This window comes from Siphateles boraxobius, unplaced genomic scaffold (assembly GCF_051911475.1).
Source record: "Siphateles boraxobius isolate OS27281-9 unplaced genomic scaffold, OSU_SipBor_1 66, whole genome shotgun sequence".
Lineage (NCBI taxonomy): Eukaryota > Metazoa > Chordata > Actinopteri > Cypriniformes > Leuciscidae > Siphateles > Siphateles boraxobius.
In genome coordinates this window covers 5,689,807-5,706,224 of record NW_027509193.1, presented here as the reverse complement: position 1 = coordinate 5,706,224, position 16,418 = coordinate 5,689,807, and the positions used below count along the sequence as shown (strand labels likewise).

At 39.2% G+C, this 16,418-nt stretch overlaps 1 protein-coding gene across 7 annotated transcripts in view; it reads left to right on the top strand.

Annotated features, from left to right (window-relative positions):
• arhgap44a (Rho GTPase activating protein 44a) overlaps positions 1 to 16,418 on the top strand; it is a 61,967-nt gene that overhangs the window by 30,574 nt on the left and 14,975 nt on the right. For 3 of the 7 annotated variants that reach the window (XM_077211757.1, XM_077211758.1, XM_077211759.1), the window contains exons 5-18: positions 938 to 1,049; positions 1,359 to 1,435; positions 1,530 to 1,647; positions 3,234 to 3,302; positions 3,404 to 3,485; positions 3,628 to 3,755; positions 5,226 to 5,337; positions 5,708 to 5,789; positions 6,358 to 6,438; positions 7,122 to 7,235; positions 8,646 to 8,737; positions 8,831 to 9,014; positions 11,147 to 11,164; positions 12,826 to 13,014. In XM_077211757.1, the coding sequence (XP_077067872.1) occupies positions 938 to 1,049; positions 1,359 to 1,435; positions 1,530 to 1,647; positions 3,234 to 3,302; positions 3,404 to 3,485; positions 3,628 to 3,755; positions 5,226 to 5,337; positions 5,708 to 5,789; positions 6,358 to 6,438; positions 7,122 to 7,235; positions 8,646 to 8,737; positions 8,831 to 9,014; positions 11,147 to 11,164; positions 12,826 to 13,014 (1,458 nt within the window). Of the gene's footprint in view, positions 1 to 937; positions 1,050 to 1,358; positions 1,436 to 1,529; positions 1,648 to 3,233; positions 3,303 to 3,403; positions 3,486 to 3,627; positions 3,756 to 5,225; positions 5,338 to 5,707; positions 5,790 to 6,357; positions 6,439 to 7,121; positions 7,236 to 8,645; positions 8,738 to 8,830; positions 9,015 to 11,146; positions 11,165 to 12,825; positions 13,015 to 15,654; positions 16,162 to 16,418 lie in introns of all 7 variants that reach the window. The other 4 variants (XM_077211760.1, XM_077211761.1, XM_077211753.1 and 1 more) reach the window with 3 other exon arrangements.

The window sequence follows — 16,418 nt, the reverse complement described above, 5'->3', positions numbered from 1 at the left end:
CAGAATCACATTTTTTGTTGTTTACACAGAGACCATTTTCAAAAACTTGTACTTTGAAATCTGTTTTCAAAAGTTTGCGTTTTCAGGCACCCAAAATGCTGTTGTCATGTAAATGAATGGCCAAAACGCATAAAAAGTTTTACGTTTTTAGTTTAAAACGGTGTCGTGCAAACAGCCCCTAGGGGTTTCAAAGTGCAAGTTTTTGAAAACAGTCTCCGTGCAAACAACAAAAACGTGTATCTCTGAAGATGAGGATGTCATGCACGTGCGCATTACATGTTCAGTCTATAGTATTTGATCGCCATCTAATGGCCTGTCAGCAGAATACAGCGTTTTAGTCATTTTTGTGGATTCGTGTGAACGGAGATCGTTTTGACAATGGTGTCGTCTGTATGCGGAAAACTCTCAGTGTTAAGCATATCGTTGTTGTGTAAACGTACCCTTAGACTCAATTGTCACCACACTCCAACACAATAGGTGGCAGCATGCATCTAATTAAGTTGTTTTGCAAGCTGCCTGTAAACCCAATCAAAAAGAAGAAAGATGGTTTTTGCAGCCTGGTGTTGTAGTTATAGCACCTACTGTACCCACTGAGTAGGGATCATGGGATCATGTTAACAAGACCAGTCTTGACTTCTTTGGATTGTCTTCATAGTTAGAGAGTTTGGTTTCTAAATGTCTCTTGTCATGCAACCTGTATTGGTTTGCATTTGGATAGTTTCTATGAAGGGACAGATGAAACAGCACCAAAGTACCACTGTGTCTGATTGGGCACACACCCTTTGACATCAACATGATCAAAAGATGTGGCTACCGTTTCATGCTCACATCCAACTTCTTGAGATCTTTCATGATATTCACTAAGAAGTTTGTGAATGAAACAGGATGCAGTCCTGATTTCGTTGACTAGTTTGACTGACTGATGGTCTTTCTGCAGTAAGATGCTGAATCTTTGTGGCGAAACGGAGGAGAAGTTGGCTCAAGAGCTGCTCGTCTTTGAGTTACAGATTGAAAGAGATGTTGTGGAGCCTCTGTATATGCTGGCTGAGGTGAGCATGTTTATTTTTTTTCAATGTTATGCTGAAATCCACATCTTGCATACTTTTTCCACAATCATATAATGCAATGCAATGCAATACAGTCAAATAAGTGTTCATGCTAAAATATTGCTAACAATATAAAAGTTATTCTTATGTTTAGTTCATAAAAATCAAATTTGACAGCAAAATGACACGTGAACCATGAACCAAGTCAGTCAGATGACAGAAGGCATGTACTAGATTGTTTACAACAGGTTTTTCAGCAAGTGCATGAAGGTCATGTTTTTATTTCTCATATGTGCACGGTTTTATGTTTAGGTGGAAATTCCGAACATTCAGAAACAGCGAAAACATTTAGCCAAACTTGTCCTGGACATGGATTCTGCAAGGACACGGTATGAACTATATTATGGTTGATTCCTGAGATTTGATTCTTCCGCATTACCCACATTGTGCTCTGATGGTGTCATATGTCCTCCTGGGCTGTAGGTGGCAACAGTCATCCAAGTCTTCAAGTCACCCTAGTAATGTGCAGCAGGGCGGAGCCAAGTCTGATGCCCTGAGAGAGGAAATGGAGGAGACGGCCAATCGGATGGAGATCTGCAGGGTGACGATTTATCTCACTCTTTCTTCTGCATTTAAAGGGATAGTTCACCCAAAAATGAAAATTCTGTCAGTATTTACTCACCCTCATGCTGTTCCAACCCCGTAAGACCTTCGTTCATCTTCAGAACACGAATTAAGATATTTTTGATGAAATCTGAGAGCTTGATCACTCCTCCATACTAGTTCATAGGCTTCTTCAGGGATTGAACTTGCTGGCCTCGAAAACGTATTAAAGACATCGTTAAAATAATCCAAGTGACTACAGTGGCTCAATCTTAAGTTTATCAAGCGACGAGAATACTTTTTGTGCGCAAAAAACCCAAAAATAACGACTTTATTTCAACTATTCATTTCCTTCTCTCTGGGCCTCGAGTCAGTTCACTAGTGTAACAGCGTAAGCTTCTGTTGTTGTACGTCACACGCATCACACACATGACCAGCGTCGGCCAATAGTGAGCCTACGTGTGACGTAGCTCTACACAATTACACTAGTGAACTGACTAGAGGCCCAAAGAGAAGGAAATGAATAGTTGAAATAAAGACGTTATTTATGTTTGTTTTTGCGCACAAAAAGTATTCTCGTCGCTTGATAAACTTAAGATTGAGCCACTGTAGTCACTTGGATTATTTTAACGATGTCTTTAATAACTTTTCAAGGCCGGCAAGTTCAATCCCTGAAGAAGCCTATTGACTAGTATAGAGGAGTGATCCAGCTCTCAGATTTCATCAAAAATATCTTAATTCGTGTTCCGAAGATGAACGAAGGTCTTACGGGGTTGGAACAACATTAGGGTGAGTAAATACTGACAGAATTTTCATTTTCGGGTGAACTATCCCTTTAAAGGCCCACTGAAGTGCCTTGGAACGAGCAGCTTTGTATGATGCGTTGACGTAATTTACACTGAAGCAGGAAGCTAAGGCAGGACATATTGAATGGTCCCTCCCCTTTTCAAATGCCAATAGGGTTAAGTGTACTTCACAGACTGCAAGTCGTACTTGACAGCACCATGGAAGCGAATCCGAGCGCTGATGATATGTTGGATTCAATAGTAGAGGTGTGAATAAATTCTAGCCATTTCATTCATAGCCAACGTACTGTTGGAAAACGGAATAAAACTAGAGCGTTTGAGCAACCTAACACACATCTCCTCCAACTCATATTACTCAATGACGTGTCAACGGTCGCTTTGGCCAGATGGTATTTATAGCATAGGGGGCGGGACGCTTTAGATTCTGGAGAGCATTTGATTGGACAGAAGATGTGATGAGAAGCTAAAGTCTGCGGTGATGTCATAAAAAATCCCTGATCCATTTTAGCGGAAGTGAGAGACTGTATGTTTTGAATGCTTTTATCTACTAAATGCGAATTTTGTCAATGTTTTGGAACACACCAGCTTATTCATATCCTTAACGCTAACATATTCATACTAAATTTTGATTTCATGGGGCCTTTAGTGAAACAATTCACTAAAAACAAAGCTTATATACTCTTACGTCAAAGCCTCCATCTCAAAATGTTTTGCTTGTTTTTTGAGAAATGAGAAATTTCAGATATTCATGATGATGTACCTGTTTCCCTCTCTGTAGGACCAGTTATCAGCGGACATGTACAATTTTGTGGCCAAAGAAATAGACTATGCAAACTACTTTCAAACGGCAAGTACCTCTGGACACTAAAGGGGAAGTGTGTACTTTTGGTCGGAATACCTTGGGACCACTTACAACATGTGTATGTCCTCTTATTGGTCTTGCTGTAGCTCATAGAGGTTCAGGCAGAGTACCACAAGAAGTCTTTGGAGATTCTGCAGACTGTGCTGCCACAGATCAAAGCTCAGCAGGGTGAGACTCTTCACTTCCGTGTCTGAATGTACAAGTTTGGTTAAGTGGTGTCTTTCAAATGCGTATGTGGATCTGTCTTGTTTCTGTAGCTTTTAACAGATTGAAAATGATGCATTTTAACATCTATCATGATGTGTTCCAGAGGCCTGGATAGAGAAGCCATCATATGGAAAGGCCTTAGAGGAACATCTAGCCATCAGTGGCAGGGAGATTGCATTTCCTATCGAGGCGTGCGTCACCATGCTGCTAGAATGTGGCATGGAGGAAGAGGTGTGAGACTGCTGAGAAATAACACAAGTGCCTTATGTATACACAGTTTGTCTAACAAACTGAGGGACGAGTCATAACTATTGTCTGTGGTAATCAACGGCATTTCACAGATGCCATTCAGAGACATTATACTGTAGTGTAGATAACCCTAAATATTCACTAAATATTTCTACTTGATTAAAGGGATAGTTCACCCAGAAATGAAAATGTTGTCATTACTCACCCTCAAGTTGTTCCAAACTTGTATGAGTTTCTTTCTTCTGTTGAACACAAAAGAAGGTATTTTAAAGAATGTTGGTTACCAGACAGTTGTTGTAACCATTGACTTCCATAGAAGGAAAAAAAAATACTATGGAAGTCAATAGTTTAGCTCCAACTCTAATTAAACACACCTGAACCAGCTAGTCAAGGTTTTCAGGATTATCATGCTGCGTCCGAAATGGATTACTTCTCTACTATATAGTATGCAAAAATAGTACGGCAAAAGAGTATGTCTGAATACATAGTATTAAAAAAAACAGAAGTTGAAAAGTACCTGGAGACCTACTACTTCAGTACGCATACAATGGATACGGGAGAGGATTTATGAAGATGTGACTGACGCTGTATGTCACATGACAGCAACAACATGGCTGATATAGTACATCCAAATATCATTCATACTGTAAAGAACGCACTTTTCAAAGCACTTTTCTTGAAATAAATTCATATGTAGTACCTACTCAGTATGCGATTTTGCCACTAGAAACATTCAGGCAAGTGTGTTTGGGCAGGTTGGAGCAAAACTGCTCCTGTCCAGGAGCAGAATTGGACAACACTGCTGTAGGGTGTCCCAGTTTGCATTTTAGCCTATGTGTGTCTTCAGAGTCTTCCATGGTGTAGCCTTTTTTACTCAAAAGTCCCCCATTGTGCAACACAATGCTTGAAGGGACCCAATAGGCTATTTCCTGTGTTTCTGCTGTAATCATGACAAAGCTGCTTTTTTTCAAACCTTTTTTAGCAGAAACTGTGTGTATTACCTAATATACAAAATAAACCAAAATTGATTTTTTAAGAACTAAGAACTTTTAAGTTTTAAGAACTTTTATTGATTAAGAACTATACAACAACAGTTACTGAGATAATACTATTATAAAAGAAATACATTCCGGTTTATTTAGCATGTTCATTTAGGAAATAATCGTATAATTATATATTAGATATATTAAAATATATATTATTTCCTTAATGAACATGCTAAATAAACTGGAATGTATTTCTTTTATAATAGTATTATCTCAATAACTGTTGTTGTATAGTTCTTAATTACTGAGGTCAATTTTGGTTTATTTTATACTGAGATATATTTTGTATATTAGGTAATACACACAGTTTCTGTTAAAACAGGGTTGAAAACAAGCAGCTTTACTAGCCTCAGGATTACTAAATGATTGAATTGCTCCTGGTTGAGAACTCTTCCTGTCACTTCAGGGTTTATTTCGGGTGGCTCCCTCGGCCTCGAAGCTGAAGAAACTGAAGGCGTCACTGGACTGCGGGGTTCTTGATGTGCAGGAGTACTCAGCCGACCCACATGCCATCGCAGGTGAGCATCTGTTTCTTTCCTATTAGCTTCCTATTGTTCACTGATCTACCCGCAGTGTCTTTTTAGTCGATCGCAGCTAAAAAAGGCTCGGACCCCATGGCAGTTCACATTAAATTCTGTCTCAGGTTAATTTGATCTCATTACAGCGGGCCTGAAGCGTGACCTAGTAGCCGCCAGGTAGGGGGGCACAGCTGACAGTCGCTACATGCTGATTGTGGCTTTTGACAGCTCATTTGTCTGGCTTCCCTTTAGTATTTTAAGCAGGGAATAGCACACCTCCACTCACATCCTATCACTAGTGCTGTGTTTCCCTCTTTCACTCTCTCCTTCTCTCCACTGACCTCTTCCCTTCCTCATCTGCTTCCCTCAGGGGCGTTGAAGTCTTATCTTCGTGAACTTCCCGAACCTCTAATGTCCTTTGAACTCTATGATGAATGGATTCAAGCCTCAAAGTGAGTATTGACGGTCTACACCAACACACATGCCATTACCCACCACCATTTTCCATTTTCACTTTAATGTGAGACATAAGGTCTGTTTCAAAAAGATATTGAGCTGCCTACCTGGCGGAATCTAATGTGAGTTGTCAATTGAGCAAATCCTTACCCAAAATATACTTACCAAGTAAAGTTCAAGTATATTTTATGTAGAAATTATATTAATATCAATGTATTTGTATTGTACACTTGTAAGTTTACTATTTCAGAGTTTTACAGTAGAATATTTCCTACCAAGGAAACTGCCAATTTCATAAATTTTATACAGCATAAAAAAAACATACTTGTATGTTAAAGCATACTTAAACAAGTATTAAAGCATACTTGTACATTTTCGTTTAGTGAACTTAACATCACATTACAGTTTACTCCTGTAAAATCAACCCAATATAAATATGTTTCTGTGTAGGTTAATAGCAAAAGAACTCAAGTTCAGTTCCATGCATGGACATACAGCAGTTTATCCATACAGTTTATCCATATTATGTACCTTAATGCATCTCTCCTTATGGCCATTCTCTAGTATTCAAGACATGGACAAAAGACTTCAAGCCTTGTTGGGTACATGTGAGAAACTATCATCAGACAATTTGAACAACTTCAGGTTTGTGGTGCTTATTTGCTTATTATTTGTTATTTCTGTCAAGGTCTTTGTCTTTAAATGAGTCATGAATGCAACAGCTCATTAGCAGAGAGGAGTGTCAAATATCTGTCATCTCATGAGCAATGTGGCAATTCCTTCACTGTCAGGAAGTGTGTGTTTTTCTGCATATTCAGAGTTCATTAGCCCTACTGAGAATATTTTTTGGAGTTTGGAAATATAATTTAGTCTAAGCTGTTTAATGTGCCAACTGTATAGATGCTGTCTTCTGGCTAGGACAAATTCAGCCTTTCATTTTGCCCTGATTTATGTGGCTAAAGACAGCTAAGCTAAGAGCCACAATAATGAATATTATATCATTATCATCTAGGAATAAATTTGAACAAAGCTACTGTTTAAGAAAATTAGGAGGCCTGTTCATATTTGTTATGCATTTTCTTTACAATGCCACTGTCAAATTCTGTGAATATTTGGCATGTCTTTACTTCTAACCCACATGACAAGGTTTCCAGGTATAGGCTGTGGTTCATTGCTGTTTGACTGCACATGTCTTGAGTCAGACGTACTGAAATATTGATAATATACAGCGACAGGAATAGCAAATGTATGAGTAAATGCCAGGGCTAAAACCTTTTGTCAAACTGAGATTTAAACTGAAACTGTTTTCTCCCCCTTTTTTTAAACAGATATCTAATCAAATTCTTAGCCAAACTCACAGAGTATCAAGACGCTAATAAAATGACACCAGGTAACATTGCAATAGTTCTTGGACCCAACCTTCTGTGGACACATTCAGAAGGGTGAGTACATGTCCTATGTTTGGCTTACTTCTCTCATTTATGTGGATAGCAGCGAATTCACAAAGCAATTCAGTGAAAAATTTAAATTCTGTCATTGCTTACAGTGCACATATGACTTATGTCTTTCTTATGTGGAGCACAGTGTTGTTATTATTAAAGGGGTAATCGGATTCAAAATTCACTTTTATATGGTGTTTTCATATATAAATGTGTCTTTGCAGTGTGTTGACACAACCACCATACAATGAAAAAAATCCATTCACTCCTTTTTTTTTTTATCCTCAAAAAATCTAAACACTCTCAATAATCAAGCCATTTGGATTTTCGGAGCACTATGATGTCATAATGCTCATGGAAGAGAGGGGTGGGGTGAGCAGTTGCTCATTATCATTTAAAGAGACATGCACCGAAACAGGTCACCGTGAACAGAGCTGTTTTTGAGGAGATAAAAAGGGTGTTGTTTTACACAACCATTGAGGAATTTTAACTAAAGTATATTACAAACTTTACATGAACACCCTAAAGAATCATATCAACTTGTGGAAAATGGGCATCCGATGACCCCTTTTACTAAAACTATAAAATATTTATAAGTGCCCCTGTTATGCCTTTTTTCAATATTGCCTTACATGTAGTGTAATATAGCTGTTTGCAGACATCCCACCCTGCAAAAACTAATTTCCGAGAGGTAGAGCACCCCTCTCTCCTCTTAAAAAGTAAAATACACATACTATACTACATTGTATTACATTAGATTCATTCGCGTAAGCCGCTTAACACGGGTTTGTTCATTCAATACTATTTGCCCACTGAAAGTGAAAATGATGAAGGCTAAAGTGTCATGAAATAATAGGGGAGTCTCGACGAACTTCAAACAGAAGAGCTCACAGGAGACGCATTTGAAACGTGTGTTAGTACCTAACGATGATGAAATGAAAACTAAAAATATAAAATTAAAAGCTAGTTCAAAATATTATTAAATACTACAATAGTAGATAAATTATTTTAAAATGACACTGCAGAATGAATGAAGAATCCATACAACAACCATTCATAGTGACCAGGTCTATCAAGCTTCAAGAACGACATCAATACACACCATTAAAGTAGTTCATATGGCTTGTGCGTCATATCTGAAGTCATGTTAAAGTTTTCTGTGTAGAAGAGAGTGACATTCGAGGTTTTTTTTTGGAGCTCTACAGATGTAGTCACCATAAATTGTTTTTTATAGAGAAGAACTGCATGAAGATTGTTCAAAATATAACCCTTCGTGTTCCACAAAAGAAAAAAAGTCGTATAGGTTTGGATCGACATGAATGAATGACATTTTTGGGTAAACTATTTCTTTAATGGATCTAGTAGTTTTATATTATGAAATGTGTAGTTCAAATGGGTCATTGTTCTTCACAGAAACATGACGGAAATGATGACCACTGTGTCCCTGCAAATCGTTGGCATCATTGAGCCGATCATCCAGCATGCTGACTGGTTCTTCCCTGGAGGTTAGATAGAAAGAGTTGTGAAAGCATATTCGCACATACCCACGAGTGTGTTCTCCTGTGAGATTTGGTCTAATTTGTCTTGGCTATTCTTAGATATTGAGTTCAACCTGACAGGCAGCTATGGCAGCCCGGTCCACACCAACCACAACTCCAACTACAGCTCCATGCCCTCGCCAGATATGGACCAATCAGATCGCAAGCAGCTGCACGAGCAGAGCCGACGCCCACTCAGTGTTGCTACTGACAACATGATGCTTGAATTCTACAAGAAGGATGGGTAGGTTGTTCTGTGCTCTTGTTTGCCTCCTCCATCTCTACATGTTTCATTTCCCCTCCCACACGCTTCCATTACCTTCTCATACCAGCCTTACTTCTTAAAGGGACAGTTCACCCAAAAATGAAGATTGTGTCATAATTTACTCACCCTCATGTCATTGTAAATCTGTATGACATTTTTTCCTCCATGAAATAAAAGGGGAGTTTTTGAAGAATATCCTGGCTAGTAGGGCTGGACAGTGAATCAAAAACTGAAATCGCAATATGGCTGATTTAATTAAATAAATGCACTGCGAGTTTCAGAGTGAATCATGGCACTGTGTAAATGCTGCTCCACACAAACTCATCTCTGAGTTATTTGGACCATTTAGGGTGTTTTTTAAAATAATTTTAGAGCTTGACCTCATCCAGATTCACCTTAGAGAAGAGTGGCCAGGATGTTCACCTTTAATGTTCCATTAAAAAAAGAAAGGCAAATGGAATTGTTTCCTGTGAGTGTAAGCTATCCCTTTAAATTAAACACTGCACTATTATCATTGCACTAACTGCCCATTACCGACAGGCTTAGATAGTGCCCGTGCCGCTTGAACCAATTAGAAGTGGCGGATGAGGCAGCGGCAGATAGCTAATGTGTTTAGCGAGTAATTCACTTAGACTGGGATGTCAGTCATGTCGTTATCCAGTAGCCTTTCTGTGTCATTTGTTCTCAATTGGAGTTGAACTCCGGGAACATCTCAGCGACTCCTTCAACCTCCCTCGAATAGAGCTGGTCTCGGGATGATGGGCTGCCACGGTCTCTATGGTTACGTGGATGGAGTGTTGAAAGAGGGCCGCTGCTCCCTTATCATTCACTGAGGGGGCTGCATTTCTGCCTCTATCGACAGACACGCGGCAGATGTGCCAGGCTCTGACTCATGCCACCTGCAATGCTCCAGGAGGTGGAAAAATACCGCATACGGAGGAGGAAATCCAGACTTCTTTTAGTCAGAGACCTACTCCAGACCCCCTTTCAAAAAAATACTGCGTTCTGGCAAACATTGATGATTTACCACATAATATTAACTGCAGAGATGTGTCAAAACACACTGTAAAACATATATATATGTGTGTGTATATGTATGTTTTACAGTGCGTAATTTGACACCTTAGGTAAGTAAGTTGAATCTGACCTAAATTATAAGCACTTTAAAATACTTAAAATCTGACAGAAGACTTCTCCGTGGTCTGTTCAGGCTCAAAATCATAAATCAATGCCCCATCAGGAAAAAGTTTTTCGATCAAGGCAATATCGGCGATGGTTCTGGTGCCAGAGAAGCTTTTCGGGTGGTGACAAAGCAGAATCTTTTCCGTTTTCCGTTTAATTGTGAATAAAAGCCTAAATTTAATCTTTCATCTGCTCATTTTGATTTTTTTTTTTACCATGTTTTATGTACATTTTTGGTGGAATGGACTTTCAACGGAGCAACCGAAATCTCTCAGGTTTTATTACAATGATCTGCATAGTGTTTTAAAGATGAACAATGGTGATGGTGAGTATAACTGATGACAAAAATTAAATTTTTGTGTGAACTGTCCTTTTAATCCCGCCTGAAAAGTGCTTATGAGTAACCCTGACTTTCCAAGGTCAACTATTCAGCAAATCAGTTAATGTAATTATTATTCACAACTCAAGCCACATAGGCACAGTTCATTGATGGAAACTTCATAAGTAATCAAGATGAAAACAGTGGCAGAGGAGAGATATACTATATATTTGACAAAATTATGTATAGATTACATAACAATTAAGGACGCTGATCAAGCGTATTTTAGGACTGATTTGTTTTGTTAAAGCGGAGGATATGTGTCTAATTGTTTATGTCCACAGCTCCCGGGGTAAAGGCAATTACAGTGAATGAGGCTTAATGATGTCGCAGCAGGAAAGAGTGCCAGCTGATCATTTAGACTGACATGTTCTCACCTCTGGACCGCCCTGATCCGCCAAACACTGTCAAACTACACATGTCCCCCACTGCACTCTACATGGTTCATCGTTCAGCTGTCATTCCCTGTCTGCATATCATTTCCTTGTTCTAGACATGTAAAAACACTGCGTTTCCTCTAAAATCATTGTTTTATCTTCACTTAATGCAGCATTAGGAAAATTCAAAGGTACTGTCCACCACATTTTCTGTAATACTGCGAGCTTTCTTTGTTTTTGGTAACACCTTTGGTCCCAATTTATATTGTGGTTTAACTAGAATGCACTTACATTTAAATAAATCACTTGATGCAATGGACATATTGGGCCCTATTTTGCACCCAGCGCAATTGACTTTGTACACCGACGCATGTATCATTCGTATTTTGCACCCGCGCAAAGCAGACTTTTCCCTCCACAGACGCACGCCGGCAAACTAGGGCATGAACTTGGGCGGTTCATCTTCATCTTAAGAGAAACTATGTGAAGCTGATCGTTTAGTCACTGATGCATAAACAGTATTGAATGATTTTGAGAGAAAGATAATACTGAACTTGAATAATTACACATAAGAAACACTGCTCACTGATAAGGCATTAAAATAAACATGTTACCGACATGTTTGTGGCGTTGCTGGCAGATCCGTGTGGTAAAAGTCTGTTTGCAGAGCCTGTGTTGGAAATTATGACTGATTTTCTGTTGATTTAATAAAGCTTAACCACGCATTCCTAATATTGGAATCTGAAGGAAGCTTATGCAGCAACTGTCTTCTTCCACAACCAGGTACTGCACAATATTTCGTAAATGTTTATTGCTTGGTAGCTCGATCCAGTTTAGCAAAATTACCTCGTCGTAGGCCTATGTTATAGCATGTAATGTGCGAGTCGGTGGGCGGGGCTAAACAGGCCGTGTTGAAGTAGGCGTTTATCTTCTTTTGCAGAGGAGAGGTTTTATCCTCTTTGACGTCCTATATGTCAAAAGCTCAAGGAAAATTTGATTTCTCAGTTCATCACCCCTTTAACTGAAAACCCCCTCCAACCCCCCCCCAACCCGCCAACCCCCCAACCCATGGTGATGAACTGTCCCTTTAATTAACGATCCTTACGTTATAATTGCAAATGTTCGGGGTCAGTAATGTTTTTTAAAGAATGCATTAAATTGATAAAAATCTAATTTTAATTATTGTTCCCAAAAAAATAAATAAATTAAGCAGCACAACTAACTTCAATATTGATGATGACAATAAATGTTTCTTGAGCATCAAATCATCCTATTAGAATGATTTCTAAAGGATCATTTGAAATAAAAAAATATTGTAATATTTTACAATATTACTGTTTTTACTGCAAATGTTTTTGATCAAATAAATTCAGCCTCTGTGAACATAAGTCTTCTTTCAAAAACATTAAAAGAATCTTACCAACCCCAAACTTTTAAACAATGGTGAATACAGTATAAATCAAAAATGAAAACAAAAATATTTTACATTATGTATTGTAATAGTTACAATAATTAATGTTAATTTTAACAATAAAAGTTACTATAAAGTGTTTACCCCGTGACATTAATTATTAAATGACAAACAATGTTTCTTTTTATAAGAATATACATGATCATAATTGAGGGAGTTACACATCTGGCATCTGTAATAAATGACAATATTTTGAATATATATTCAAGAAACACTTTGTACTTCACTTCTGTTTTTGCTCTCAAAATAATGACCCATGCTGGCTTGTAATAACAACGCACAAGTTGATGTAATGATTAAGAGGGTTACCGCTTCTGTGCATTGCATCTAGATGTTGTGTTGTGTTTTTGACTGACTCAGTTGTGGTCTTTCTGTGGGCAGTGTGGGTGTCAGAGTGATGGACACATCGTGGGTAAAGGGCAAAAGTACCTCTACGCTGTCCCGCAAATCCTCATCCACGCCTCCCAGCGCACAGCCGCCCGGCTCTCCTGCGGACACGCTGATCTGTGAACAGCCCGGTGAGCTGGCCACATCTCCAATCCCCACCCCCCCTCCTGGAGACAGGGGCAGGTAAAAAAAACAACAACACGTGATCCCCGTCATCCTCTACCTGTTTTCCATTGACATTTCAATGTACCGTATATGCATTTCACAGTAGAATTAACTTGTGACATCATTGTTTTCCACTCAGCGATTAACTCTCTTGCTTTCCCTGCATTTGTGTATTAATGACATTTCCTCTGCTTTTTCATGCTTTCCTCGTTCTACTTTACCGTTTTATTTTTGCCTCACTGAGTCTATATAAATAGAAGTCATTTCTTTTTTCTTTACGTAGAGCAGTCAGTATGGCCGCGTACACACTGCAGTTGAATACAGTTGCCAGTCCTCCATCCTTTTCTGTACACACAGAGTTCAGTTTCCAGAGTGATATCCTCGTTCTGCAACTGGATTAATCACATTTACTTTAAATCTGTACTGTGTGTACAGAACCAAACTCAACAACTAGTTCTTGTAATGTACAGTAATTAAGGCAAGACACTACAGGAAAAAAACATTTTTTTTTTTTATCCACTCCTCAATTTTGAGATTTTGGACTCTTCGCATAACTTGTTTTCTTTTTCTAGGTTAGTGGAAAGAAAACATCCAAAATACACATTTAAGTGTTTTTTTTTTAATCACACTGTATCTATTTGCATCTGCAGATTTTGATTACACTACATATTTTTAAAGGCTGTTTTCTCAAAGTCAGTTTTTTTTCTCATGCATCGAGTCTTAGCACTTACTTAAGTTTTATTACTATCAATAATTTTACGTTTTTCACAGAAGGGTTTGTTAATATAATATTCACCTCATTTATATATCATTTTATTCCTAAAAGCATGGTGAAAGTGCATTTTTTTTCTGCCTGTTGACAGTATTTTCTAATTTATGGAGAAACAGTGTGGACACACGAAACATAATTTTGTGGACATATTGGAGATATAATGATAATAATTTCGGTTCTGGAATATTTTTCAAATTTCATATTTAACTAGATAATGCTTCTTTTGTGTATTTAAGCATAACATTTAAGCATAACATTTAACAAAACAATTGTCTTCATGCACTGTGATTAATCAACTAGGGAATTCATGGTGATATCAGTTGCACTTTATTTTACAGTACGTGTGCTTAGTGTACTTACCTAAGAAAATACTGAGTAAAATAAGGTTTACATGTGTAAAGGTTAGATTTAGGAGTAGGTTCAGGGTTAGTACGTAGTACGTAGTACGTTTTACCCAGTTATAAAAAGTACATAGTATATACTGTCTACTATTTTACCCTATTCACTTGTAGGGTCTTGCCTTAAAAGCCCATGCAAAATGCGAGTCTCTTCTCCTGGTGCGGGGCAAGAAAAAATCAGTGAAACAGGTACACTATCATTGAAAAGTTTGGAGTCAGAAAGTCTACTAATACTCTACTGACACTTTAATGAGAGTTAGACATGTAGGTGCAACATTACTTAAAGTCAACAGAACGTGTTAAATGGACCATCAAAATAAAGTGAAGATTTTTCTTCAAGTGAAGGTTGTTTTTTGTTTTAGTGCGAGGGTTGAGTTAATATATTTTTATTATTATTATTATTTAGCAAGAATGTATATTCATTTTATCAAAAATGACAGTAAAAGCTTTTTTAATGATGCCGACCTAGGTAGCTATTTTAGTCAACATAGGCTCTCTCGAAACATAAAGACTCTTCCAAACAATATAAAAGGGATTTAATCTGCCTTATATGATAGCTTTGGAAATGTAAGTACTTCCCAAAATCAATTGCAATTAAAAAAAAAAACAATTAAATACATTAAAAATATCTTTACAGTTTCTCATTTGCAATTTCAGGAGTGACTACAGTATTTTGTTCACACCCAAAACGATAATTTAGAGGATTCACTTCTGGATTTGAACGTGGTTGTCACTTTTGCAGTGTGTACAGGCCTATATATATATTATCATTTAGTGAGGTTAAAATGTCACAGTTCGGAACAATTTATCTCATGAATGTAAGACATTCTTGCTGTGGCTTCCCATTCATTTAATTTCAATAAAACTCAACCCATAAGCCCGTATGTAAATCATACATTAATGAAGTCGAGGTCACGCCATGGTTCAGTCATTGCATTTAGGGTTTGCGATGGCTGATGATTTGATTGGCTTACCTCCCCTCCTCTGACACTCTTTCAGGCAATGAAAGGGTTTTTGTGTCTGTGTTTAACTGCTCTGGGTTTTCATCGCATTTGGAGAGCATGGTTAAAGCACCAGCTCTAGATAGATTATTGCATATTCACCAAACTCTCTCTGATGTTTGGTTGTTTTAACAGAGATTTTTTTTTTTCTTCCCTTGGTGCAGTGCGCAGACACAAGGTCATTTTCAGTTTTTCCATTTTAATGCATTGCTGTGCTTTTCCTCCCAACGGAGATGGGAGCATTTCCTTGCGCCTGTTTTTCGTTGCTAAGCTTGCTGTTTGCTAACCCTTTTGCTCATTGCCGTGCGCTAAACTGGCTAAATGCTCATACCAGCTTGAGACAAACATGCGGACCAAAGGATCCTGAGAATGTGATCAGTATTGTTTAACGCCAGCGAGCCACAGCTGGAGCTCAACATCCATCCGTGTGCAGTTGACCAGAGCTCTCTCTCCTGTGTTTGCTCTTTATTGTTTCCAATATCTGCAGCTCAGACGACGTGTCGCCCAATCGGCCGGATTCCTCACATGTCTATGCGTCCCACGTGGAGGAGCGGCCACCCCCTCCTTACCCTTCCTCGTCCTCCCACCACTTCTACCCCAAACCCCCACCCTGCGCTCGGCCCGTGGCCCCCGGCCCCGAGTCGCAGCCTCCCAGCTCCCCGCCTCCACCCCTGCGCTGGGCCGGCTTCGGCCCACCCTTGCCCCTGCCCCAGCCACCCCCTTCCTCCTCTTCCTCCTCCTCCTCCTCCTCACTCGATATCAACTCCAACCCCAAGCCTAGCTGCCTGCACTTTCCCAAACACGGCCCAGTGTGTGATGCCCCGCATGCCACTCCGCCTGACGCCAATGCCTCGCCCCTCTACATTAAAACCCCTCTCGTGCTGACCCGCCATGACGTGTCCCTCGGAAACCCCCCTAGCCTCCCCTCCTCCGCCCCCCCGCCGTGGGCCGCCTGTCCATGTGCCCGCGACAGAGGACCCCCCAGGCTGACTAGGTAAATACCACCTGCCTGCGGCCACCCTGCCTTCGCAACACACTGTGATGTCCACCAGGGCTCCCCACACTGTCTGAGCGCTCACCTCAGATCACTCCATACTGGCTCCCTCTTTCCATCCTGTTTTTTCCTTATTTATTTATTCTTCTTTATTTTCTTTGTGAAGTTATTACTTTTTCAGCCTCATCACACAGATTCTGTAACATTTTCATTGTCCAGGGAAGCCTGAGGTTGCCGATGATGTCACTGGCCTTTAG